The sequence below is a fragment of the Lepidochelys kempii genome, chromosome 2 (genome assembly GCF_965140285.1).
Source record: "Lepidochelys kempii isolate rLepKem1 chromosome 2, rLepKem1.hap1, whole genome shotgun sequence".
NCBI lineage: Eukaryota > Metazoa > Chordata > Testudines > Cheloniidae > Lepidochelys > Lepidochelys kempii.
The window spans coordinates 29,085,953-29,112,984 of NC_136381.1; the positions used below are offsets into that span (position 1 = coordinate 29,085,953).

General features: G+C 43.3%; 1 protein-coding gene across 2 annotated transcripts in view; it reads left to right on the plus strand.

Moving 5' to 3' along the window:
* Window positions 1-6,782: 6,782 nt before the first annotated feature.
* Window positions 6,783-27,032, plus strand: part of CSMD3 (CUB and Sushi multiple domains 3) — a 1,215,628-nt gene continuing 1,195,378 nt past the window's right edge. For both annotated transcript variants that reach the window (XM_073330296.2, XM_073330291.2), the window contains exon 1: window positions 6,783-7,103. In XM_073330296.2, the coding sequence (XP_073186397.1) occupies window positions 6,926-7,103 (178 nt within the window). In that variant the 5' untranslated portion in view covers window positions 6,783-6,925. The remainder of the gene's footprint in view (window positions 7,104-27,032) is intronic.

Sequence of the window (27,032 nt, forward strand, 5' to 3'; positions counted from 1 at the left end):
GACTACACAAAAATGAGAAAGTTAATTAAACAGAAATTAAAAGGTACAGCACCAGAAGTGAAATCTCTGCAAGCTGCATGAAAACTTTTTAAAGACACCATAGTAGAGGCTCAACTTAAATGTATACCCCAAATTAAAAAACATAGTAAGAGAACCAAAAAAGTGCCACTGTGGCTAAACAACAAAGTAAAAGAAGCAGTGAGAGGCAAAAAGGCATCCTTTAAAAAGTGGAAATTAAATCCTACTGAGGAAATTAGAAAGCAGCATAAACTCTGGCAAATGATGTGTAAATATGTAATTTGGAAGTTCAAAAAAGAATCTGAAGAACAGCTAGCCAAAGACTCAAAAAGTAACAGCAAAATTTTATTTAAGTAAATCAGAAGCAGGAAGCCTGCAGGAAGTGGGGCCACGGGACGATAGAGATGCTGAAGGAGCACTCGAGGTCGATAAGGCCATTGCAGAGAAACTAAATGAATTCTCTGCATCAGTCTTCACGGCTGAGGACGTAAGGGAGATTCCCAGACTTAAGCCATTCTTTTTAGGTGACAAATCTGAGGAACTGTCCCAGACTGAGGTGTCATTAGAGGAGGTTTTGGTATAAATTGATAAACTAAACAGTAATAAGTCAACAGGACCAGACGGTATTCACCCAGGAGTTCTGAAGGCATTCAAATGTGACATTGCAGAACTACTAACTGTAGCTTGTAACCTATCATTTAAATCAGCTTCTGTACCAGATGACTGGAGAATAGCTAATTTTTTAAAAAGGACTCTAGAGGTGATCCCGGCAATTATAGGCTGGTAATCCTGACTTCAGTACCAGACAAACTGGTTGGAACTATATTAAAGAACAAAATTGTCAGACACATAGATGAACATAATTTGTTGGGGAAGAGTCAGCATGTTTTTTTAAAAGAGAAATCATGCTTCACCAATCTACCAGAATTATTTAAGGGGGTCAACAAGCATGTGTACCAAGGGGATCCAGTGGATATAGTGTACTTAGATTTTCAGAAAGGCTTTGACAAGGTGCCTCACCAAATGCTCTTAAGCAAAGTAAGCTGTCATGGGATAAGAGGGAAGGTCCTCTCATGGATTGGTACCTGGTTAAAAGATAGGAAACAAAGGATAGGAATAAATGGTAAGTTTTCATAATGGAGAGAGGTAAATAGTTATGTCCAGCAGTGGTCTGTACTGAGAGCAGTCCAATTCAACATATTCATAAATGATCTGGAAAAGGGGTAAACAGTGAGATGACAAAATTTGCAGATGATACAAAACTACTCAAGATAGTTAAGTCCCAAGCACACTGCAAAGAACTACAAAAGGATCTCACAAAACTGGGTGGCTGGGCAACAAAATGGCAGATGAAATTCAATGTTGATAAATGCAAAGCAATGCACATTGGAAAACATCATCCGAACTATACCAATAAAATGATGGGGTCTAAATTAGCTGTTACCACTCAAGAAAGAGACCCTGGAGTCATTGTGGATAGTTCTCTAAACACATCCACTCAGTGTGCAGCGTCAGTCAAAAAAGCGAACGGAATGTTGGAAATCATTAAGAAAGGGATAGATAATAAGACAGAAAATGCCTTTGTATAAATTTGTGGTACACCCATTTCTTGAATACTGCATGCAGATGTGGTCACCCCATCTCATATGGGTCAACCCATATTGGAATTGGTAAAAGTTCAGAAAAGGGCAACAAAAATTATTAGGGGTATAGAACGGTTTCCATGTGAGGAGAGATTAATAAAACAGGTACTTTTCAGCTTGGAAAAGAGATGACTAAGGGAGGTATATGATAGAGGTCAATAAAATCATGACTGGTGTGGAGAAAGTAAATAAGGAAGTGTTATTTACCCCTTCTCATAATACAAGAACTAGGTGTCACCAAATGAAATTAATAGGCAGCAGGTTTAAAACAAACAAAAGGAAGTATTTTTTCACACAATGCACAGTCAACCACAGGAACTCCTTGTCAGAGGATGTGGTGAAGGCCACCATGTGGTGAAGAACTAGATAAGTTCATAGAGGATAGGTCCATCAAGGGCTTTTAGCCAGGATGGGCAGGTATGTTTGCAAAAGGCTGGGAATGGGCGACAGAGGATGAATCACTTGAGGATTACCTGTTCTGTTCATTCTCTCTGGGGTATCTGGAACTGGCCACTGTTAGAAGATAGGATACTGGGCTAAATGGACCTTTGATCTGACCGTGTATGGCCGTTCTTATGTTCTTATACTTTTCTAAGAAAAAAACAAGGAGGAGCGGGTGGTGCCACCCTCCCCCCTGTAACCTTTAGCCCAGTAGTTGAAGCACTCACCTAAGATGTAGGAAAGCCAGATTCAAGCACATACACCCCACTGGATGTGGAGGTCAGATTTGAATGTGGATTTTCTATCTCCCCAAATAGTGTCCTAGCCACTGGGGTTTGGGGTATTCTAAAACCAGCTTCTCTTAAGCTCTCCTGCTGAAGCTGTTCCACTGTGTTGTGACAAAGCTCTGTCCTTGCCTCTGTGGGTCCCGCATTTCCTGGCGGATTTCGCTAGCGTCAGAGGCTCACCGTGACCCTGCATGTAACCCTTCTCTCTCTAGAGACAAGGGTCACAGTCTACTGAGCCATTTTCATCATAAGCCAGAGAAGGAGGAGATGAGAAGTTATCCTTCCTTGCACAGTTTCTGTTGTCTCCCAGTTTCAGTGATTAATCAGGGGCAAAGGTGGGGGGGAGCCCAGGCCCACCCTCTACTCTGGGCTCCAGCCCAGGGACCCTAATAGTATCAGCTATGGTAGCTGACCTTTTAGCAACATGACACGTACAATTCCCTGGGCTACTTAACCATAGCAGCCCTCACTTCCTCAAGCTCCACTTCACCCTTATCTCAGGGCCTCCTTCCTTGTGCCTGATATGGTGTGTACTGCTCAGCCTCTCCAACAGCGCAACTTCCTCCCACATCTCCTGACATGCACACCCACCTGACTGACTGGGAGGCTTTTAACTAGTTTCAGCCAGCCCCTGATTGGCTTCAGGTGTCCCAATCAACCTAGCCTTCTCCCTGCCTTCTGGAAAGTTCTTAATTGGCTCCAGGTATCTTAATTGACCTGGAACAGCTGCCATTTCACTTATCCTGGTACTTATCCAGGGATTTGTTTAGCCTGGAGCTAATATATCTATCTCCCACTACTTTTCTATAGCCATCTGGCCTTGCCCCGTCTCAGTGTATAAATACTTAAATATTCATTAGACCAACAAGAGAGCTAGTATGGCTCTGTGGCCTGATGGTTAGGAAACAAACAGAGGGGTTGAGCAGTGCAGGTTCCTACGCCAATGAATATTGAAATATCCATATACCGACTCAGCTTGAAAAGGACAAATGGTGGGTTTAGGTGACCTCAGTGCATGCCCTAGATTGGACACCAGAGGCAAAATAGGTGATGGAATCATACAGGGGCTTACGTGTGAATTAGCTGCTGGGCAGTGTTGAGACTTTGGTGGGTATGTGCCTTGGGGACTTTAATATCAGAAACATGGGCAGCAGCTGAGCAGAGGATTGTGAATGCCAGTGGTACCTAAATGTTGGCAGTTAAGTGCCTATTCACTACATACAGATTCATAGAGAAGAGTGCCTGCTTATGAATCCATAAATGCTCTCATTCACATATTGAGCCAGCCCAATTCAATTTAATGTATGGGACATCCAAGGAGCACAGAACAAAGCAGCGTGGTCACAGACAAGTCTCCGATCTAAACTTTCCATTGGCACCCACTGGTAATCATGTGCCTGACAGGTCAGAAATATAAGTAGCTGTCCATTTCTGATCTCAGTACTGTTTAAAAAGTCTTGAGAGTATTTAATCATAGGCATTGACTTACCTGTCTTTGCCAAGCCACTTTTATCCTTGACCTGTGCACAGAGGATCAATAGGGTCTGGCCATGCCAAAACAAAAAAACAAAACAAAACCAAAACAAAACCAACCCCATCACTTAGTATGCCAAGTACTAAAAGAGATAACAAAGTATCTATAGTTTGCATCTAGCGTCACCCAAAGAATACTGAGTAACGGTTTACTGGAGACACAGTATTAAAAACCAAAACATGCACAGCCAAAAATATAACACCAATGATGTTTTTAAATGTACATAAATTGGCTCCTAGATACTAGGGGAAATAGTTTCAAAAGCACCTATGTGACTTAGGAGCCTAAATTCCATTTCCCAAATAATGGGACCGAAGATCCTAAATCACTCAGGCAAATATCTGTTCTCATATTCCACCTGACTGATAATCTTCTCTCCCTCCTTTTGCTGAGGTGTGTGGTCATGGAGAGCCCAATGGCACAGCAGAAAGGTGCTGTGTGAAACTAAGAGCAGAATTTTGTTCCAGGAACATCGAATAATGCCCTTCTGAAAACAGAATTCTGTCCTCTGTTTTGAAACACTTTCTTGAAAAATGGAATCCAATAAATATAATGAAATTTTTTTGTTAAGAGTGACATATTAGAATTTTTTTAAAGAACACAGTGAGAATGATGGACTTCATCCATCCACCACTGCCCAATAAAGGGGAATATTGAAACCCTGTCAGAAAGCTGAAGGACTTGTTTGATTCTAAGTTAGCACTGCCTTCAACAGCAGCACAAGGCTGATGTCTTTGGTGAAATCAATTTCTGATCCACAGCTGAAGAGGCTAACAGGCCCATGAAGTTTTCAGTTATGCTACTCCCCATCCCAGGCCTACTCCAGATTTATGGGGGTCCTTATAAGAGAAGATTACAGACAATAAACACAGACCTCCTCTCCAGCAAACTTATTTGTACGTATTTAACAAGGCCAGTTAATGGCATGGAGCAGCTGTAATTAAATTTACGGTTTCCTTGTCTGAGCTACATGCAGCTCTTGCAGCCAAATGGATTAGTTCAGACACCCTCACAAAAGGCCCATTGCTATTGACTTCACTGGAATAGCACAGACATAAATAAGGGCAGAATGGCAGGCATATACTGTATACCCATACACACTGTCACCCATACACACAAATAGTCACAGATAGATAAGCACGAATACTCGCAAACATTCACACATATGCATGTATATACATCAACACACATGCATATTCATACACCTGCATGTTGAAAACTTTCACGTGTTCATAAACTTTTAGCATATATGAATACACACTAACTTCAAACATATCATGCACATTACAGGCATGCACACAAATACACACATAAACTTCACCCATAGACAAATACATCACACACACATGTACACACACACGTGTCACACACATATACACATACACACGTGTGTACCCTTCACACACACACACACAAAATCCACTCCCATCACACACGTGTTTTCAAATAAAAGCTTCCCACATGCATAAACACACATACCAACACACTGATTAGGTGCCCATTAACTCTCACACACAAACATTTTGCACACATACAAACACAACACATTGACACTAACATGCAGTCTCATTTAGCAGCTCACACACACACACACACACACTAAAGCAGTGACTTGGGTTTAGCATGTAGATTTAGCCAATGGCTGCCTTCTCTACAGCGGGACAACTCCTTCGCCCCCCTACCGCCCCCCCGCCAACATGGTTTGTTTCATCATTCGTTTCAAGCCAAGAGTGAGGCAGATGCGAGAAGCTCTTCAAGGAGAAGGGAATGCGGCATTTTTCTGATCCATAATGGCAATTCCCTCCACCTGGCCCAGCCCCTTTTACCTATCCTGTCCGGGAAAAGAGCAGAATCTATAGGGCACGCTGCTTTTGTTTATGCCCGGATCTCCCCTCTCCCCCCCCCCCCCAACCCCCTGTGACTTGTAAAATGAAGCCAAATTATCCCTTCTCACTGACGTTGCCCAGAAATAGGACCCTGCTACAAATGGTGGGAAGGAGGCAGAGGTCGCCTGGCGGCCGGTAGATGGCGCAAGTGCTCTTTCCTTGCCGAACATTAACCCTTTGGGCTGAGATACAACGTTGCTTCACATTTATTTGCAAGAATTCCCCCAATTTACATGTTTGTGGATACTTCAAAAAAAAATTAAGACAAGTGATCTATGGACAGGGTGGCAACAAAGAGAGGGGATTAAACTGCAGCACCCTTTAAAAGGGAAACGAGAGCAACATTTTGCAATATGGAAAATTTTGCATGCTTCAAGGAGCAGATCTGCGTCTGTTTGCAAAAGCTCTGATCTTTGAAATATCTGCCTGCAGTTAATTCTGCCGTACAATGCAATACAATGGTTAGGTTTAAAAAAAAAATCCAGCGCAGCTCCAGGAGCAACACGTTACTATGAAAGGTGTGTGCACCAATTTAGTTTGTGTGTGTGTGTGTTATGTGAGAGTGGTGATGCTCCCAGACTTAAACATCACAGACGCATTTTTAATAATATGCTACGGATTATCCTGTCCAACGACAGCAGGATGGATGTATCTTGCTGCATTAGCTCCTAGATGTTCCTTCAGGCAACTATGAAAATCCCACTAGTGTATTATTTCTTGAGCTGCTTTCCTGGGCAGAATTGATCTTCTAGGGCGGGGGGGCGGGGGGTGAGAGAAGAACCTCAATAGCAAATACTGTTCGGAGTTCATTCAGGAGATTGTCTGGGCTTTTAAGATGCTCTCCCTGGGTTCCTGGGGGATGCTGTAACAAGCCAGAATTGTGGTGTTTTTTGATTGTGAAGGTGGGGGTAACGGGCAGGGGTGGGGGAAGGAAGAGACACAATCGAGAGTAGCTGAGACTCTGTGCCCCTGTTGGAGAGATGGTTGAGTCCTCGTCAAGGTTGCTGTGGTATCCCAGAAACACCATTCACTCTGAGCTGTGACCGCGCACCATCAACAGCAACAACTCCACTGCGCCTGGCCAAGGAATAGGAATTAGGAGCTCTCCCGAATAATATGACAGGGATCTGCAAAGGGGAAATCCGTGCAAAGGAGTCGAAAATAGCAGACTTTTGGGACAGGGGATGTACTAAATGTGGCCGGCTGGACTTCATGCTGCTGAAGAAAATGGGGATTAAAAGTGGATTTACATTTTGGAACCTCGTCTTTTTATTGCTGGTTTCCTATGTGCAAGGTAGGGTGGTGTTTGGGGGGCATTTTGTAGGGGACCCTTTGCTTTCGGTCTGGGCGTTCTGAGTTCTCGCCCTTTACAAAGGTTTCACCGGGGGTACTTTACAATTTGAACAAATACATGATAATTAAAAGGTTGGGGGGGGGGGGAGAGAAGGAGCTGAATCAGAGCTCTCTTCTGAATTAGGAAATGCAATTGCTTGCCAGCCAAGCAAGCCTTGGTGTTCAATGCAGTGACTGAGCTGAGGCTCAATAAATATTCTTGCAGTATGCTCAAACGGATACGTGAGTTGGTTCATATAGCCTCTAACTAGTGTATATTCAAGCCCAAACCCAGTGGATGACTTTTCTAGGGTGGTGGTGGTGTTGGTGGGGATTCCCCCCCCCCCCCCGCCTCCGGTCAAACAAACGGATCTTTGCGGGAATATTTGTATCAATGCACTGATTAGTTTAACCATTCCGTAAGGAAAGTTAGAGAGGTGCACGGTGGGGGGGGGGGGGGGGGCGGGGGTGCGGGGGGGGGGTGCGAGTGTATGTAATGTATCTAAAGACATAAAGGCTTTTTCACACACGTGTGTATGCATGCCGGGTTCTTTGGTTGCAGAACAGCTGTGTTAAAAAAAAAATCATCTTTGGAGGCATGATATGCCGTTGAGTTCAAAGATCGAGCCCCGTATCTCTCTCTCTCTCTCTGTCTTTTTTTTTTTTTTTTTTAATGTATGGAGGACAGAAAGAAAGTCTTTAGTTGAAATATAAGGATCTGCGTTAAGTGATTGGGTGCAAACAGGTACAGGGAAATGGCATCACAAAAAGAAATGTGTCGTTTGAACAATGTGCCCCTCGAATATTAGGCAGACCTCACTACATGGGGAAGTGCTGACCCACACCAAGTGTGTCTCCAGCAAAGGGATCTGCGCTGGGACTCTTCGCATCCTGCTGGCCATTCTCCGATACCCAAAATAATCTCTGATTGTGGATAATTCTTTAATTTCTGATTAATCCCCTGCTTACCCCCTGCGCCACACACACGCACCCAGAATGTCTAGTAGACAGTATCGATCCTCTGCGAGTTTGAAGACTCGGTTGTTGCCTATCGAGGTTGCGTCCATACTAACTGTATGGAGGTTTCTCTTGTTAAAACGGGTGCCTTCCCTGAACTGCTGTCTGCGTTGGGCTTTTATGAAACAGTTGATTGTAGAGCGTTGCAGCTGGTTGTTCCCACACAGAAAGCAGCTCCGTTTGCATCCCATTGGAAATGATAATTCATGTTTCCTAGGGGTGTTGTTGTAGGGGTTTACCTCATCGCACGTTATCTCGACACTATAGCTGATGCGCGGAAGCATGCCCGGAATTTTAATATACCTTCTAATTACAGGAAGCTTTCCCGTGTTTACGTACCTTGAAGCAAGCTGGTCCCAGATTGTTTGCCCATTTCTGAAACAGGTCTGCGCTTTGGCTCAGAGATCAGGACCAAACCATGTCATGTGGGTCATTTTTTTAAAAAACGAGCTCATTAATACATTCTCTGTGTGACGTGTTTTCATCCGAATGTCATCAGTCTGTTCTCTGCAAAACCGTATTACCCTGAAATGTGCCTGATCGAAGGCTATGCTGGTTAATGGATGACTCTGGCAGCTGCTATTGTGAAACAGTTGCTTTGTGAATAGGAGTCGCGTGGAGGCAGCATCCTACAAAATTAAAGACATATATGATTTTTTCCTGGCTGTGGGGTGCTGACCGTGGCTTGAGTGTAAGTTTTCATAGCAGCTGTTGAATAACAGCTACAGTTGCCCTTGCGGGGAGAAAGGAAGAAGCACGACAGATATTCAGTGCGAAAATTGGGAAGACATGCAGAAAACCCTCCATTGACAGGATGAAGCCAGGACTGCACAATATTAGCGCCTCTGTGTTTCCTGGCCGCACGTACATTCAGAAAGATGCTCTCAGGGGTACAGTTGTCAAAATACAGTGCCAGATATCTCAGGGGCTGAACGCCATAGACTTCAGGTGGAGTTATAGATCCTCAGCGCACATGAGCATCAGACAGGTTTAGACTGGATGCCTAGATATGGATTCCCTTGAGAGTGCCAGGTTGGAAAGTATTGGCCTGTGCTGAGAGCAGCATTGCACGTCTTGTGAGCGCTGTACGTTTCCCTGAATGAATGCATTTTACCTGGATTTACATTTTGTGTCAGGAAGGTTCCCCTGCTCCCGGAAACCTTGGCAGGTGCACAGACTGAATATCTGCCCTTTGCAAGCACTCCAGCTGTTGGAAGAAAGGGGACACCCAAACACGCAGCATCTGCCCACCCCACTGATGCCAAGGCCCCCTATCATGGTCCCTGCTTGCCAGGTCCTTGTCCGCTCTTCCACTGCCTCCTTATCACTCACTGACACTGCTAGGGTTGCCTAGGCCCCACCAGCCAGTACCTTTCATTGCGGCTTCATCCCAAACCTGGCTATTTTATCACTGTCTCGCAGGATGGTGTGTTCCCGGAGTCTCTTTCTGCTCCTGCCTCTAGAGGTCCCTTGCCACTACTGTCTGCCCTACTACTGCCCCCTACAGTCTTGGTCCAAGGATAATTCCATTACCTCTACATCTGCTTTCCAAGTCCCATCTTACTCGGGGAAGCTTATACCAATGTCTGTGTCTATTGTGGGTGTGGGGGTCCCCCATATTTTTGTATGTGCATTATGTGCACGCGTTCACAGTTTCTGGAAATTTCAGATCTCGGCACCGATTTCCGTCCCGCGCCTCTGTATTTCTACACCAATAGCAGTGAAGGGTTAAGTTCCCCAAATGCCTGTGTCTGCACGGTAAAAAAACCAACCAAACAAAAAACCCACCCACACACAAAAAACCCTAGTAATACGTATGTCAGAACTCCTACAACGGGGCTACAATGATTGGGAATTCAGAGCATGCACGGCTCACACAATCCCCTTTCAGGAGAAGAGCCATTCAGTTGGTCAATTGCCAAGTCAGTCCTCCCAGGATTGCAGGGGAGTAGGAAAGCGAAGAAACGGCACCTTTCACAAGTGCAAGGAGGATGACTTCACAGATGATCGCCATTGCCAAGCAGGGTCATCCCTGCCCCAGCTGCCCGGCTGGGAGACACATTTGTGTTGGAGCGGCAGGGCGGTTTATTCCCTGGAAATGTGTACTCACCGATTCCACTCTCCCATCCCCTCAACCTTCCCACGCACCCTTAGGAACAGGAATAAACGAGAACGTCATTTAGGCAGGAAAAATACCAACTAATCTTTGGAGACGCAGAGAGTCAATCCTCCCCGCCCAACTCCATCAGCCCTGGCAGCCCTTCCGTGCCCACAAATGGTGCACGGCGCTGCAGCGGGTTTCTCTGCGTGCTAGAGGTAAAGCCCTAAGCTCCTGGCTGTCCAGAACCGGCTCCTGGGACTGGGAGAGATACCCGTTGTCTGCTCGTGAAAATAACAGCCAGCAAGGGAACAAGGACATGCCTCTTCTACCTCCTCTGAGCTGCCGCCCAAAGTCCGAGAGCCGCAAGCGTCCTTGGGGTTGGGAACAGGAAGCGTTCCCTGCGCTGGGGTTTCTCCAGGCTGGGGCTGTGGTTGTCTGAGCCAGGGTAACTTTGAAAAGAAAGGGAAAAGAGTGAGATTTGCGCTGGCTCCTTGCGGTGACCCTTCCCGCGGCGAGGGAGAGGCCGCGGGAGATAGAAGGGGTCTCTCTGCCCCCTCTCTGGGTGGCACGGGGGGCTAGTTAGCCGGGAGAAGATGCGCCCTATATTTATTCGCCCGCCTCCCACACGCGGCTCATTTGTTTCCCGTTCACTCTTTGTTGCCTTTTCCCGAATCGATTGGCTGGAGGGGAGCGGGGAGAAGCTGCCCTTCGTGCGAGGGGCATGAACTGACCCAGGGGAGGCTTTTTGGACGATGAGCTTTCGGGGCGCCGAAGCGGATGATCCTCGCCAGATGATCGCTGCTGCGGCTGCAGTTCTGGGGGGGGGGGAGAGGAGGGGGGGTATTTACTAGAGACCTGACCACGTCCCGGGGACTTTCAGCTGAGCGGCCGCCGCACGGACACCCCCCTTCGCCCTGTCCTCCTGCGCAAAGACGCACCACCCAGCACCGCGCCCCTTCCTGGAAGCTGGGGAAGTTTGCGCTGACGACTGTAAAGTTAACAAGCCCCCTGTGGGGGCACTATGCTGAGTGCGGGGCTCTGCCCCTGCCTCTCAAGGCGCTGGCAGGGGGGGAAGCCCCGCCCAGGAGAACTAGCTGGCCCCTTCCCTGCCCTGGGGGAGTTTGGGCTCCCACGGGGGCTCGTCACCTCACTGCCTCCCAGAATGGGCAGGAGCAACAGGCGAGCGCCGCCGCGGACTTGCCCTGAGCCCACACAGCCCTGCAGGCAGCGAGCTGCGCGCCCTCACTTAGCAGGGGGCCCTGTGGGGCCAGCCAGCCCGGGCGGCGCCTAGTCAGTTACACCTGCATCATTAGCCGCCCCTTGGCTCTTCAGGCTCTAACGCGATGGATACGCGGCAGGTTTTGCCTGTGATGTTTAGGATAGAAAAATAACCACCCACGCCAGTGCCCTTCAAGGGCTCTCGCCTTCCTGGACCCAGAGGTGCTAGAACTGGGGGTGTGGGGGAATGCTGTAGCACCCCCAGCTTGAAGAGGTTTCCATCATATGCAGTTTGGTTCAATGGCTGGCAGCACCCACACTGTACAAATTGCTCCAGCACCCCTGCCTGCACCTGGCAAAAGGCAGGGGAATATACAGTCCGATAAGTGCTGCCTTGCATCTTCAACCTCATGAACATGACTTTAAAGGACAAGCCTGGTTTAAGTTAGGGAAGAATTGGGAGGGGATGTTTAACTGCACCCCCTCCTTTCCAGAAGTCCCCATACATAAAATAGCAGACACTGCAGGCCTTGTGTAAATGTTGTTTCACTAATTGTTATCAGACAGTAGATAAGCACAGTTCATGCCTGTGCAAGTGCATGGTGTCACATAAAGTAGGGCTATCGATTAATCACAGTTAATTTGCATGATTAACTCAAAAAAATTAATTGTGATTTAAAAAATTAATCACGATTAATCGCAGTTTTAATCACACTGTTAAACAATAGAATACCAATTGAAATTTATTAAATATTTTGGATGTTTTTCTACATTTTTCAACATATTGATTTCAATTACAATACAGAATACAAAGTGTACAGTGCTCACTTTATATTTTTATTTTGATTACAAATATTTGCACTGTAAAAATTATAAACAAAAGAAATTGTATTTTTCAATTCACCTCATACAAGTACTGTAGTGCAATATCTTTATCGTGAAAGTGCAATTTACAAATGTAGAATTTTTTTGTTACATAACTGAACTCAAAAACAAAACAATGTAAAACTTTAGAGCCTACAAGTCCACTCAGTCCTACTTCTTTTTCAGCCAATCACTCAAACACGTTTGGTTACATTTACAGGAAATAATGCTGCCCACTTCTTATTTACAATGTCACCAGAAAGTGAGAACAGGCATTCACATGGCACTTTGTAGCCAGCATTGCAAGGAATTTATGCTAAACATTCATATACCCCTTCATGCTTCTGCCACCATTCCAGAGGACATGCGTCTATGCTAATGATGCTCGTTAAAAATAATATATTAATTACTTAGTGATTGAACTCCTTGGGAGAACTGTATGTCTCCTGCTCTGTTTTACCCGCATTCTGCAATATATTTCATGTTATAGCAGTCTCAGATGATGACCCAGCACATGCTGTTGTTCTAAGAACACTTTCACTGCAGATTTGACAAAAGGCAAAGAAGGTACTAATGTGAGATTTCTAAAGATAGCTACAGCACTTGACCCAAGGTTTAAGAGTCTGTAGTGCCTTCCAAAATCTGAGAAGGATGAGGTGTGGAGCATACTTTTAAAAGTCTTAAAAGAGCAACACTCTGATGCGAAAACTACAGAACCCAGACCACCAAAAAAGAAAATCAACCTTTTGCGGGTGGCATCTCAGATGATGAAATGAACTCAGACTCAGATGATGAAAATGAACATGTGCGATCCACACAGCTTTGGATCATTATCAAGCACAACCTATCATCAGCATGGATGTATGTCCTCTGGAATGGTGGCTGAAGCATGAAGACGCATGTGAATCTTTAGCGCATCTGGCATGTAAATATATCTTGCAGTGCCATGCAAATGCCCGTTCTCACTTTCAGATGACATTGTAAACAAGAAGAGGGCAGCATTATCTCCTGAAACTGTAAACAAACTTGTTTTTCTGAGTGATTGATTGAACAAGAAATAGGACTGAGTGGACTTGTAGGCTCTAAAGTTTTATATTGTTTTATTTTTGAATGGGGGGGGGTTGTACATCATTCTACATTTGTATGTTCAACTTTCATGGTAAAGGGATTCCATAACAGTATTAGGTGAATTTAAAAATACTATTTATTTTGTTTTTCTTACAAATATTTGTAATAAAAATAAATATAAAGTGAGCACTGTACACTTTGTATTCTGTGTTGTAATTGAAATCAATATATTTGAAAATATAGAAAACACCCAAAATATTTAAATAAATGGTATCACATCATTGTTCAACAGTGCAATTAATCATGTGATTAATCATAATTAATTATTTAATCACACAATTAATCGTGATTACTTTTTTTAATCGCACGATTAATCGCTATTGATTTTTTTAATTGCTTGACAGCCCTAGTATAAAGGTTTATCAGGGGATGATGAGGTTACTCATAAATGGCAAAGGTACTCATGAGTTATGTAGATCATTATAAGAAAGTGCAGATAAAATCTTCAGACAGCATCATTGTGTGTGTGTGTGTGTGACATTTGCCCCAAAGAGTTAACAGACATAGAATCATAAAATATTAGGGTTGGAAGAGACCTTAGGAGGTCATCTAGTCCAACCCCTGCTCAAAGCAGGACCAACACCAACTAAATCATCCCAGCCAGGGCTTTCTCAAGCCAGGCCTTAAAAACCTCAAAGGATGGAGATTCCACCACCTCCCTAGGTAACCCATTCCAGTGCTTCACCACCCTCCTAGTGAAATGTTTTTTCCTAATATACAACTTAGACCTCCCCAACTGCAACTTGAGCCCATTTCTCCTTGTTCCGTCATCTGCCACCACTAAGAATAGCCTAGCTCCATCCTTTTTGGAACCCCCCTTCAGGCTGCTATCAAATCTCCCCTCACTCTTTTCTTCTGCAGACTAAATAAGCCCAGTTCCCTCAGCCTCTCCTCATAAGCCATGTACCCCAGCCCCCTAATCATTTTCATTGCCCTTTGCTGGACTCTCTCTAATTTGTCCACATCCTTTCTGTAGTGGGGGGCCCAAAACTGGATGCAAAACTCCAGTTGTGGCCTCACCAGTGCTGAATAAAGGGGAAGAATCACTTACCTTGATCTGCTGGCAACACTACTACTAATGCAGTCCAATATGCCATTAGCCTTCTTGGCAACAAGGGCACATTGTTGGCTCATATACTGCTTCTCATCCACTGTAATCCCCAGGTCCTTTTCTGCAGAACTGCCGCTTAGCCAGTCAGTCCCCAGCCTCTAGCAGTGCATGGGATTCTTCCGTCCTAAGTGCAGGACTCTGCACCTGTTCTCATTGAACCTCATCAGATTTCTTTTGGCCCAATCCTCCAATTTGTCTAGGTCACGCTGGACCCTATCCCTACCCTCCACCGTTTCTACCTCGCCCCGCAGCATAGTGTCATCTGCGAACTTGCTGAGGGTGCAATCCATCCCATCATCCAGATCATTAATGAAGACGTTGAACAAAACTGGCCCCAGGAGGGACCCCTGGGGCATTCTGCTTGATATTGGCTGCCAACTAGACATCGAGCCATTGATCACTACCCGTTGAGCCCGATGATCTAGTGAGCTTTCTATCCACCTTCTAGTCCATTCATCCAATCCATACTTTTTTAAGTTGCTGGCAAGAATACTGTGGGAGACCGTATCAAAAGCTTTGCTAAAGTCCAGATATATCCCATCCACCACTTTCCCCATATCCACAGAGCCAGTTATAGATGGGCGCTATATTTGCCTTTTTCCAATTGTCTGGAACCTCCCCCAGTCGCCACGAGTTTTCAAAGATACTGGCCAATGGCTCTGCAATTACATCAGCCAAGTCCCTCAGCACTCTCAGATGCATTAGTTCTGGACCCATGGACTTGTGCAAGTCCAACTTTTCTAAATAGTCCTTAACCTGTTCTTTCACCACTGAGGGCTGCTCACCTCCTCCCTGTACTGTGCTGCCCAGTGCAGCAGTTTGGGAACTGACCTTGTCTGTGAAGACTGAAGCAAAAGAAAAAGCACTGAGTACTTCAGCTTTTTCCACATCATCTGTCACTAGGTTGCCTCCCCCATTCAGTAATGGCCCCACACTTTCCCTGACCTTCATGTTGCTAACATACCTGTAGAAACCCTTCTTGTTACCCTTCACATCCCTTGCTAGTTGCAACTTCAATTATGCTTTGGCCTTCCTGATTACACCTCTGCATGCTCCAAATATAAGACACCATGTGGATACAAAGAGATGGGCTTGGGAGCTTCCCATGGATCCTACAGGATCATCATGCAGTCTTATTTATATTATATCATAGAAATAAGCTGCACGTTTTTAACAGTGAGTATAATTAACCTTAGAAACAATTTACTGAGGGATGTGGTAGAGTCTTTATCACTTGAAGTCTTTAACTCAATACTGAAGATCTTTGCTATAGATCAAACAGAAGCTTTGGGCTTGATGTTGAAACTACTGGGTGAGGTTCTGTGGCTTGTGTTATGCAGGAGGTAAGACTTAGAGTGACCAGATGTCCTGATTTGATAGGGACAGTCCCGATTATTTGGGGCTTTTTCTTACATAGATGCCTATTACCTTCCACCCCATGTCCCGATTTTTTACACTTGCTATCTGATCACCCTAGTAAGACTTGATGTTCATAAGGGTCCCTCCTGGCCTTAAAATCTATTATATATATATATATATAATCACATCCTATTATTCTGATAGCCAGAAGCACATTTTAGCACCCGAAGAAGGAAGAAACCCAAACTCACTGTAGATGTTTGATGTATCTGCTTGACTATTTCCTATTTGGATCTATCTGTATTTGACATTATTTTGAAATTCAATAGACTACATCTTTAGATTACAGAGATGTAGCTAGAAATCTGAAATGTTCATGTCCACTAACCCATCCATTACACCCATGCTTGTCATCTATTCATAATATTCACAATCTCCCAATGAAAATATACAAATACACATAAATTGTTTCACTAACAAAATTACAGTGCAAGTAGTGATATGTAACAGAGTGCTAATAAAAGGCCTGATGAACAGAAAAATATGCCAATTATTAAAGGAAATGTAACTTGTGGCACATCCAGAATTAAATGACATGGTTATCTACACCTATTGATTTAGGAACAGTTTTGTTAATCTAGTTTCCATAAAATGATGTTCAGTGGTAAGAAAACTTCTACTAAGGAGAGATACGCTGATGCTATTTTTTGCCTTGAACTATTGTGTGTTGCTGCTGTAATCTCTTAAACAGGTTGACACATCCTATCTCAGAGGTGGCTGCGTTTCAGTGGTGGGTAAAATGATCCTTATATATTCCTTATCTTCATCATTGTAGTGTTGTGAGGCTGAATTAATGGATGTTTTTAAACATACGTAGAAATCCTCAAAGGGCAAGAACCTACAGAAGTGCAAAGTATTATTATTGTCCCTCTTCTTCCCTTCATCACATTGAAATAGTAGATCTTGAATGCAAGAGGTTTTTTTGACCTGCTTAGCTGGTTATTCAGGACACTGAGTACTCAGAAACTTCACATCGTGCCGTAATTTGCTCTCTTGATTACTCTGTAATTTTTATTTATAATTTTCTATTTTGTATAATTAAAACAATTGTTTTAACATTTTGCTCAAAAGTTACATTTTGCTTTTTTGATCCAAAGGGCCATGGCATTTATGAAGTAGGGTTTAAAGTAAGCTTATAAACAACCTGACACTGGTCACATTGGAGGCAATGTCAGAGCTTCTGCTGGCTTCAATAGTAGTAGGAATAGGGTCTTGGAGAGCTTAAATTGACACTGCATCTTGGATTGCAGTTTTCAGAACAGATATTTCTTTTGTCTCTGAAAAATAAATCACAAGAGAGACAATACATTTCACAAGACATTAAAAATATTCAATAGAAGTGCCCTTTGGAAATCTCACATTGCATTACAGACTGCAGCATTGCTAAAGTAAATTCTCCATGGCTCTGGATGAAGAAAATAAATTATATATTCTGAATACAATTAGAAAATGTTCTGTGTCTTTATGTCATACCGCTGAGCATGTCAACCCCTTTAAACGTAGGCCTACTAAATTCAGTGTAATGACATTGGAATAACGAGATGTTTATTTTATGTCTGTGAGATCACAGAGTGCCTGTGCTTTTTTGGCAGGACATACGCTGAACTACTGCCAGGTTACAACCGGGTTTTAATATTTTTATTAAAATTTCGGTTATGTAATAAAATGTTCTACAACTAGTAATAGGTGGCTGACAATGGTAAAGAAATCGAGATTTCAGTTTAGAATATTCCCAACTTCAATTACATGAATGGATTTCATTTTTACTTTGTATCCAATCCTAAAACTTGTTCTAAGTATTAGGTAAAGTTTGAAAAGTAGAAGTAATTAACGAAAACAAAGAACAGAAACAATTTTCACATCTGTTTTACTCTTTTCATCTTTTGCTAATATTTTCTTTACATTTGTCACAACAAAAAAACAGCCTCTGATCCTACAAAACATGACACTTCTGTGGTTTCAAGAGTAGAAATAAATTGAAAAACAAATGTCCAAATTCTGACCTCTGGGAGATCTGTGCAGTTAACTGAAAGGAGGATAAACAAAAGAAAAAGAATAAAGGTCACAGATCTCTGTATATATCCACGGCACACAACTCCGTACTAAATTCAGCCCATTCACTTTTGTGAATTTTCATGTGTGCATATTGCTGGGGGTGGGGGGGGGAGCCGATAGCTGCACTTCTGTCAAACATGCTTAACCTATTCTTATACATAACTATGTAGTCATTCTTAAACATGTCTGTGCTCACCAGGTGTCTTCTTTTAAAAGTCCATTCCACAAGAGAGTTCCTAATCATGTATTTGCTAAACATTACTCTCCTTAATCAGCCATAGAAATGGTCCTATAGATTTCAGTAGGGCAGCTTGCATAACATGAGAGTTGTCATGAGTATTATAGGAGGTCTAAATATAATGATAATATGTAATTGAAATGGCAAGGTCCAAACAATTTCTCTAACATCTTTATGACAATGAAATGCAACTTTATATATACATATTTGTGTGTGTATGATTACATTGTGATGATATACATGTAATACACTGATACACCACATGATCTGCACCTTAGATCATCTCACCTGTACTCTAACCAATACTCCATCCCTCCCAGGGCTACTTCTAACATTTCAAAGTTCTTAGCAGCTTTCAAATGGAAATAAAGCAAGGAAGAAAGCAAGTGAACTGGCAAGAAATCCTTGCACAATAACCAGCTAAAATGTCTCCATTTTTCTTCAGAATTATATTAATCTAAGATACATAACAGATCCTGAACTTAAGAAAGAAATGTGCAATATCTTATGTTCTGTGGACTAGAAAAAAGTTTTTGTGCCACTGCAGAGGTGAACTGATTGCAGAGAATGCTTGTCATGCTGATTTTTTAATACAAAAATGGAAAATTAAAGCCCACTTCTCTACTAGCTATCCAGCCATACTCTTGTCCAATATCCCCATGACACCTTTAGACAAAGCTTTTACTTTAAACATCTGCTCCTGACATCTATTACTTTCTCCCATTCCGCAAATGGGATGATCATCCACAGTATCTTCATTCTCCTCACATGACCCTCACTATTCTTAGCTTCAGAGACTTTGCCAGCAATATCACCCCCTTCCTTTTACTTGAGTCATTGCAGTGCTTTCCTGGGAAAATGAAGCACTACTTACATTTGGGAAGACATGTCTTTTGAAGGCCTTTGTGGGTCCTGAAAAGATGCCATTGAATTAGCCTCCATGTACCACATTTAGGAGAAGAGGAAAATTTTTTCCCCAAACTCAGACCTCAGCCTCTGCATAGTGAAAGTAGGGTCCCCACACTGCAGAGGGATGTAAATATTGTTGTACTTCAGAGATGCATTTTCAGCTCCTACTGGGGCCATGATGTGGCTTAATCTTCAGTCCATTGCACAGGGGAGGAAGGCAACAGCAGAATCTGCACCAGCATCATGCCTACCAGAATTCCTACATATGAACAAAGGTGATACACACAGTGAAATCTTTGTCCTCAGCAGGAGGGGGAAAAGGGGAAAGTTCTGAGGCTCAAGTAAAAGATGAAGCATGACAGAATCAATGTCGTGTCAATTTCGTAACATCATTACAACATTACTTTCTCACTAAAGTGTTTGCCCAACATGGAGTTGCTTTGGGATTTATGTAAAATGCTTCTGTCTGTATAGTAAGCGAACACTGAGAAGACAACAACCAATAACATCAACAGTTGTCAACACAGGCAGCTAGACTCTAACATCCCCATATTCAGTGACTCCTGCATCCTAGCTTCCCAGGGCTCCCAGGGATGTGCTACTAAGTTCCTTAGTATTCCCTAATCTTTTCTCATAGGCCACTGAAGTCACTGGGACTCTTGCCATAGACTACAAACACTGCAATGTCAGGATTCTAGAGTTTCTCTTGCATGCTCATTTTAGGGCATGGTTTTGATCCTCACAGAATAGGCAGGGGTCCTCTAAACCTTGTGGAGCTTGTGAAACTATAGTCAAATTTCATGGATGACTTTGCCTCCACATTTGACATCTGCCCCCTCCTCTGAGTTCTCCTCTGCTGTCCCTGCTATTTTCCTACACATTGCAACCTACTGAAGGCTAATGAGATTACACAGGCAAATGTGTGAATGCATAATCTAAAAAAATAGGGTTTCACCCAGGGCATAATTGGCCGGGCAGAACCTCTGATTCTGTTGATGCACAAGGTAGAATAGAATCTGCGTGGCTATCAAAGCCCAAGTGAATTTGTGGGGTTGATAATTGAAAAAAACAACAACCCCCCCCCCACACACACATCTTTTACTTGAGCAATTTCAACATGGAAGCAATGAGATATAATGAACGTGGAACCCTCATGAAGCCATTTCTACAGAGATGCATTTCAAGGTAGAAATGTGTCTGTCACTTGAGAGTTGGCTTTTTTGCATTCCCAGGAACTTTGCTCTTTCACTAATAAACCCACATACATCACATTGCAGGTGAGTATTCATTGGCCAAACTCATTTGGATATATTGAGTTAATCCATTTTTTCTTTCACTTTCTTCCACTGTTTTTGTCTTCACAAAGCTTATATGTACTGTTTCTTATGTACCATAATTTCTTATGTCTTTAATTACTAAGCTCATTAGGGTAAGGAGCCTATTCTTTATCTGGTACACTTGGATGATTGTGCATTCCTCTGGGTCCTATATTAATATTAATTATTCATGGTTACCTGTCTCTTACAAATAATTTTCAACTTGCCCATATTCTCATTAACTACTGAATTCCCATATTTTACATTCTCATTGTTTCTTCTTATGAATTATTGCTGTCTTTTCTGTGTTATGTTGCATTATGATTAATGATGGACACATCCCCTTCTATTCAAAACACATTACTACTTATAGGGAAAAGTCAATACATTTTAAAAAAGTAACAAGATTTATCATGCAATAACAGTCTCTTTAGAAAAAAGAAAAGGGGTACTTGTGGCACCTTAGAGACTAACCAATTTATTAGAGCATAAGCTTTCGTGAGCTACAGCTCACTAGCTTATGCTCTAATAAATTGGTTAGTCTCTAAGGTGCCACAAGTACCCCTTTTCTTTTTGTGAATACAGACTAACACGGCTGTTACTCTGAAACCAGTCTCTTTAGAGGATCTGTTAGTGTAGATTGAACTAGGGTCTGCTTCCATTGACACCAATAGAAGTTTTGTCATTGACTCCAATGAGAGTATAACAGATTGCTATATGAACAAAATATTTTTTCTATAAAAGTTCAGCCTGACAATACTGCAAACTGTTTATACCAGGCAAGGGATGAAATTGATGAAATTGGAAATCTGTAAGGGCACAGTCCTGTAAGGTTCTGAGTTCCTCCTGAGCAATAAAAAGCACCCTCAAGCTCACACAGAAGTCAATATCATTAATACAAAGTGGATTAATTGTTTTTTAAATCAATGGGAGTTGAGGGCACTCAGCACCACTCAGAACATAGTAGGATCTAGCTATTCTATTTCTACTTAGTTTCTCATGCTACAATCCTCAGCAGGTTGTCCAACTGTATTCTAATAAAATAGGAAGTAATAAAATCTGGGAGTATTTATCAAGTTTTTTGCACTGTTGCAGAATGCTGTTGTGGGGGCGAGAGGGTGTTTAAATAAAGTAGCTACAGCACAAGATCTGAATTTTTTTTTCCAACCTCAAATACTAAGCCAAACAAATGGTTTCAAACTTAAAACAACTGAAAAGCAATTAATCCATTTAGTATTAGCTGCTTGCGAAAAAAAAAAACTTGTAATTTGTTATAGAAATTGGCAAAAAAACATGAGAAACCCTGAGAGTTTAAAGTTTCTGGCTGATCTCTGAATCAAAAACATCTGAACAGATTTAAATATTTTGTGTAAACAAATTTGCATCCAGGCTGCTAATCTGTGTGCCAGCTTTCAGTCTGACATTTTCTGAAATGATGGAAATGCTAACTTCCTAATGTTAAATGGAGTTCATAGTGGAAAGGCTAACAAACCTGTCATTACATGTATTGTAGCACTTCTAAATGCCTCTTTATCTATTTAATGTTTCACAAGGGAATTAAATATATAAATCCTTGAGGGGAAAACAACAAACAACAAAATACACCTTGGTGTTTAACATTTCCACCATAACTATAGCATTGCTATATTCTCAGCTGGTCATCAGCCTTTGGAGATAGTGATGAAGAGAAACTATATGCCTTTTGAAAAGGTGGTGGAATTGTAGAAGCTGTCAGTGACCTCAAACACTTGACTTATTCTCTATTCTTTAAACACCCTAAACAACCACTGATATCAAAGAATGGAGAGTCAGACCAAAGTTTGCCCCTTTTCATGTATGCATCCAGGAATTACTGTAAAATAAACTTACAGTTTGATATCTCTTTAACCAGTTGTGATTGTTGTAGTGATGCCTATAGTTAGGGTTGCCTGATACTTTCCATTATAAGACCCTGTTTTCAGTTGCTTATATAACTGTGCCAAACTTTAATATTTTGAACTGAAATTTTTCCTGCTGGGTTTTTGTCTCAGGCTGATCTTATTTTTGGTTATTTATTTATTGAAAGTTCCAGCAAAAGTGGTTTAGCCGTTTTCTTAGCTTTATTTCAGTGATTTAATTTTGAAGCTGTAAAAATTCCATCTGCATTGATTATGCTCCATCTTCTCACAGCTCCTATGTGCTGACCAAATTGCTCATGTGCCATCTCAGACAGACAAGTTGGGTGAGGTAATATCTTTTGTTGGACCAACTTCTGTTTGTGAGAGAGACAAGCTTTCAAGGTACACAGAGCTCTTCTTCAGGTCTGGGAAAGGTACTCAGAGTGTATGTCTAAACTGCAGTTAAAAACCCACAGCTGACCCATGCCAGCTGACTTGGGCTTGCAGTGTAGACACTTGGACTCGGGGTGGAGGACTCTGTGAGGTGGAAAGGTCCCAGAGCTCAGGATGCAGCACAAATATGAATGTCTACACCACAATTAAACAGCCCCTTAGCCCAAGCCCTATGAGTCCAAGTCAGCTGACACTGGCTGATGTTGTAATAAGCCATAAATCCAGTGTCTTTATTAAGACCATGATTTTTGGTGTAAGATAAAATTATGAATTTAAGCTCCTAGGCTTGCCTTTTGAACATTCTATGCAGGTTTCCTTTGAGGACAAGAACTGACAGGTCAGATATGGAGAGATCATTTTGTGAAAAGTGTTTTGTCATGTGCCATCTCCACAGAGTAGCTGAGTATGCTCCATCCCAGAGTTGCACAGCTGAGCAGAACTATTCCTGCAACTGCCTTTGGCTGCTGAGGTTTGCTATTGAACATAACTAAGAACAGGGAGAATTCTATCCTGTGCTTTGAAAGCCCAGACTGTTACTACCAGACATTCCTGTGGATGGTTGAGCCCCAGAGCACCCACAAAGTCAGTGCCTGTGGGACAGGCTAGCAGGAAGAGGACTAAAAGGGGTTAGGCTTCTGGGGGAAAGGAGAGGAATCATAGAATCATAGAATATCAGGGTTGGAAGGGACCTCAGGAGGTCATCTAGTCTAACCTCGCTCAAAGCAGGACCAATCCCCAATTAAATCATCCCAGCCAGGGCTTTGTCAAACCTGACCTTAAAAACTTCTAAGGAAGGAGATTCTACCACCTCCCTAGGTAACACATTCCAGCGTTTCACCACCCTCCTAGTGAAAAAGTTTTTCCTAATAGCCAACCTAAACCTCCCCCACTGCAACTTGAGACCATTACTCCTTGTCCTGTCCTCTTCTACCACTGAGAATAGTCTAGAACCATCCTCTCTGGAACCACTTCTCAGGTAGTTGAAAGCAGCTATCAAATCCCCCCTCATTCTTCTCTTCTGCAGACTAAACAATCCCAGTTCCCTCAGCCTCTCCTCATAAGTCATGTGTTCCACACCCCTAATCATTTTTGTTGCCCTTCGCTGGACTCTCTCCAATTTATCCACATCGTTCTTTTAGTGTGGGGCCCAAAACTGGACACAGTACTCCAGATGAGGCCTCACCAATGTCGAATAGAGGGGGACGATCACGTCCCTCGATCTGCTCTCTGTGTCCCTACTTATACATCCAAAAATGCCATTGGCCTTCTTGGCAACAAGGGCACACTGTTGACTCATATCCAGCTTCTCGTCCACTGTCACCCCTAGGTCCTTTTCCGCAGAACTGCTGCCTAGCCATTCGGTCCCTAGTCTGTAGCGGTGCATTGGGTTCTTCCGTCCTAAGTGCAGGACCCTGCACTTATCCTTATTGAACCTCATCAGATTTCTTTTGGCCCAATCATCCAATTTGTCTAGGTCCCTCTGTATCCTATCCCTGCCCTCCAGCATATCTACCACTCCTCCTAGTTTAGTATCAAAGAAGGGTCTGTAAGTAGTAGAGAACACTCTCCTCTAGAAGCTAGAATTCAGCCCAGGATTCCTGAGTCTCAACTTTCCTCTGCTGTCAACAAATAGTTGTGAAATCCACGGACAACGTGTCCCAGTCATTTTCAGAGTGCCCATTTAGAGATATTTAAGGTCTGATTTGCAGAAGTGCTGAAGGCTCACATCTGCCAATTAAGTCAATTAGAGCTCTATCCTAAATATATAAAGTGCTGTAAGATGCTAAATACTCTAAAAAGTGGGGCCTTAGGCACCTCAGATTTGGCACCCAAAATTCATGGACTTCTTTGACCTTAGTCTCTATGTGCCTCAGTTTCCCATAAGTAAAATGGGAATATTAACACCACCTTCACAGGGCTGTTATGAAGATAAATTAATTAATATTTATGTAGGACTCATATTATGCTGATGAGTGCCATAAAATGAATACATTAATAATTACTTCAGAGCAAAGTCTGTAAGGTGTTTGATAAATAAGACATGGGTCACATATTGAATGATTCATAGATTTACAGATTTTTAAGGCCAGAAGGGACACCTGTTATCATCTAGTCTGACCTCCTGCATAACAAATGCCATAGGACTTCTCTGAATTAGCTCCTGCTTCAAGTCCAATAGCTGTGGTTGAACTAGAGGAGGGGTGGGTAAACTTTTTGGGCTGAGGGCCACATCTGGGTGGGGAAATTGTATGCAGGGCTGGGGCAGAGTGTTGGGGTGTGGGAGGGAGTGTGGGGTGTGGGAGGGGGTTCAGGAATGGGCTCAGGGAAGGGGGTTGGGGTGCAGGAGGGATGTGGACTGCAGGAGGGGGCTCAGGGCAGAGGGTTGGGGTTCAGGACAGGTGCAGACTTCAGGAGGGGGCTCAGGGAAAGGGCCTGGGGTGCAGGAGGGGTGCAGGGTCTGACAGGGGGCTCAGGGTAGGGAACTGAGGTGCACGGGGTGTGAGGTGCAGGCAGGGGCTTAGGGCAGGGAGTTGGGGGGCGGGGTGCAGGAGGGGTTTGGGCTCCGGCCTGGCGCTGCTTACCTAAAGTGGCTCCAGGGTGGCAGCGGCGTGCCCTGGGGCCAGGGCAGGCTCCCTGCCTGCCTGCCCTGGCCCCATGCTGCGCCGCTCCAGGAAGCGGCCAGTACCACGACCCTGCGCAGCCCCTGGGGGGGATGGGGGGCCACAGGGCTCTGCGTGCTGCCCTTGCCACGCCTCCAGATACCTCCCCCGAAGCTCCCATTGACCGCGGTTCCCCGCTCCCAGCCAATGGGAGCTGCGGGGGGGAGGGTGTGCCCGGAGGCAAGGGCAACGCATGGAGCCCTCTGCCCCCCCCACCCCGGGGCCCCAGGGGCGTGGTGCCCGCCGCTTCTGAGAGTGGCATGGAGCCTGCAGCACCACAGGGGGAAATCCCACAGGCCGGATCCAAAGCTCTGATGGGCCGGATCCTGCCCGCGGGTCGTAGTTTGCCCACCCCTGAACTAGAGCATATCTTTTGAAAAAAAAATTCAGTCTTGATTTAAAATTGTCATTGATGGAAAATTCACCAATACCCTTGGTAAGTTGTTCCAATAAGTAATTACCCCCATTTTTAAAAATTTGTACATTCTCTCTATTCGGAATTTGTCTACCTTAGACTTCCAGTTATTGGATCTTGTTATACCTTTGTATGCTAGATTGAACACCCCTCTATTATCAAATTTCTGTTCCCCATGTAGGTACTTATAGACTGTGATCAAATTACCTTTAACCTTCTCTTTGACAAGCTAAATAGATTGAGCTCTTTTATCACTATGAGTCACGTTTTCTGATTCTCTAATCATTTTTGTGGCTCTTCTTTGAACCCTCTCCAAGTTGTTAACCTCATTCTTGAACTGTGGACACCAGAACTGGACATTTTCTTTCAGCAGCAGTGACAGGCGTGCCAAATAAAAAGGTACTTGATATTCAGGTTTATACACCCACAGCTCTCATTAGTCCTTTTGGCTATATCTCAGTGGGAGCTCATGTTCAGCTAATGTTCAGCCAAGACCCCACAGCCCAAGTATTTTTTCAGAGTCACTGCTTCCCATCCTAGAGTTCCCCATCCTGTAAATATGGCCTGTGTTCTTTTTTCCTAGATGGCTGACTTTACATTTAGCCATATTGAAACACACACTGTTTGCGTGAGCCCATCTTAACAAATGATTCACATCACTTTGAATCCATGACCTGACCTTTTCAGTATTTACCATTCACCCAATCTTTGTGTCACCGGCAACCTATCAGTGATTGTTTTCTTCAATGTTATTCATAAAAATCTTAAATAACATAGAGCCAAGAACTCGTCTTTGAGGAACCCACTAAAAACCTACCTGTTTGATGATGATTGTCCATTTACAGTTACATTTTGAAACCGCTCAGATAGTCAGTTTTTAATCCATTAATGTGTGTCATGTTGATTTTCTGTCATTCCAGTTTTTAACCAAATATCATGGGATACCAAGTCAAATGCCTTACAGAAGTCTAAGTGTATTATAACAACACTGTTACAATTATCAGCCACATTTGTAATCTCATCAAAAATGATATTGTTAGGTTCACAAATTTTGTTTTCCATAAACTCATGTTTATTAATAAAACAAAATTTTGAATAGCTACTTATTCA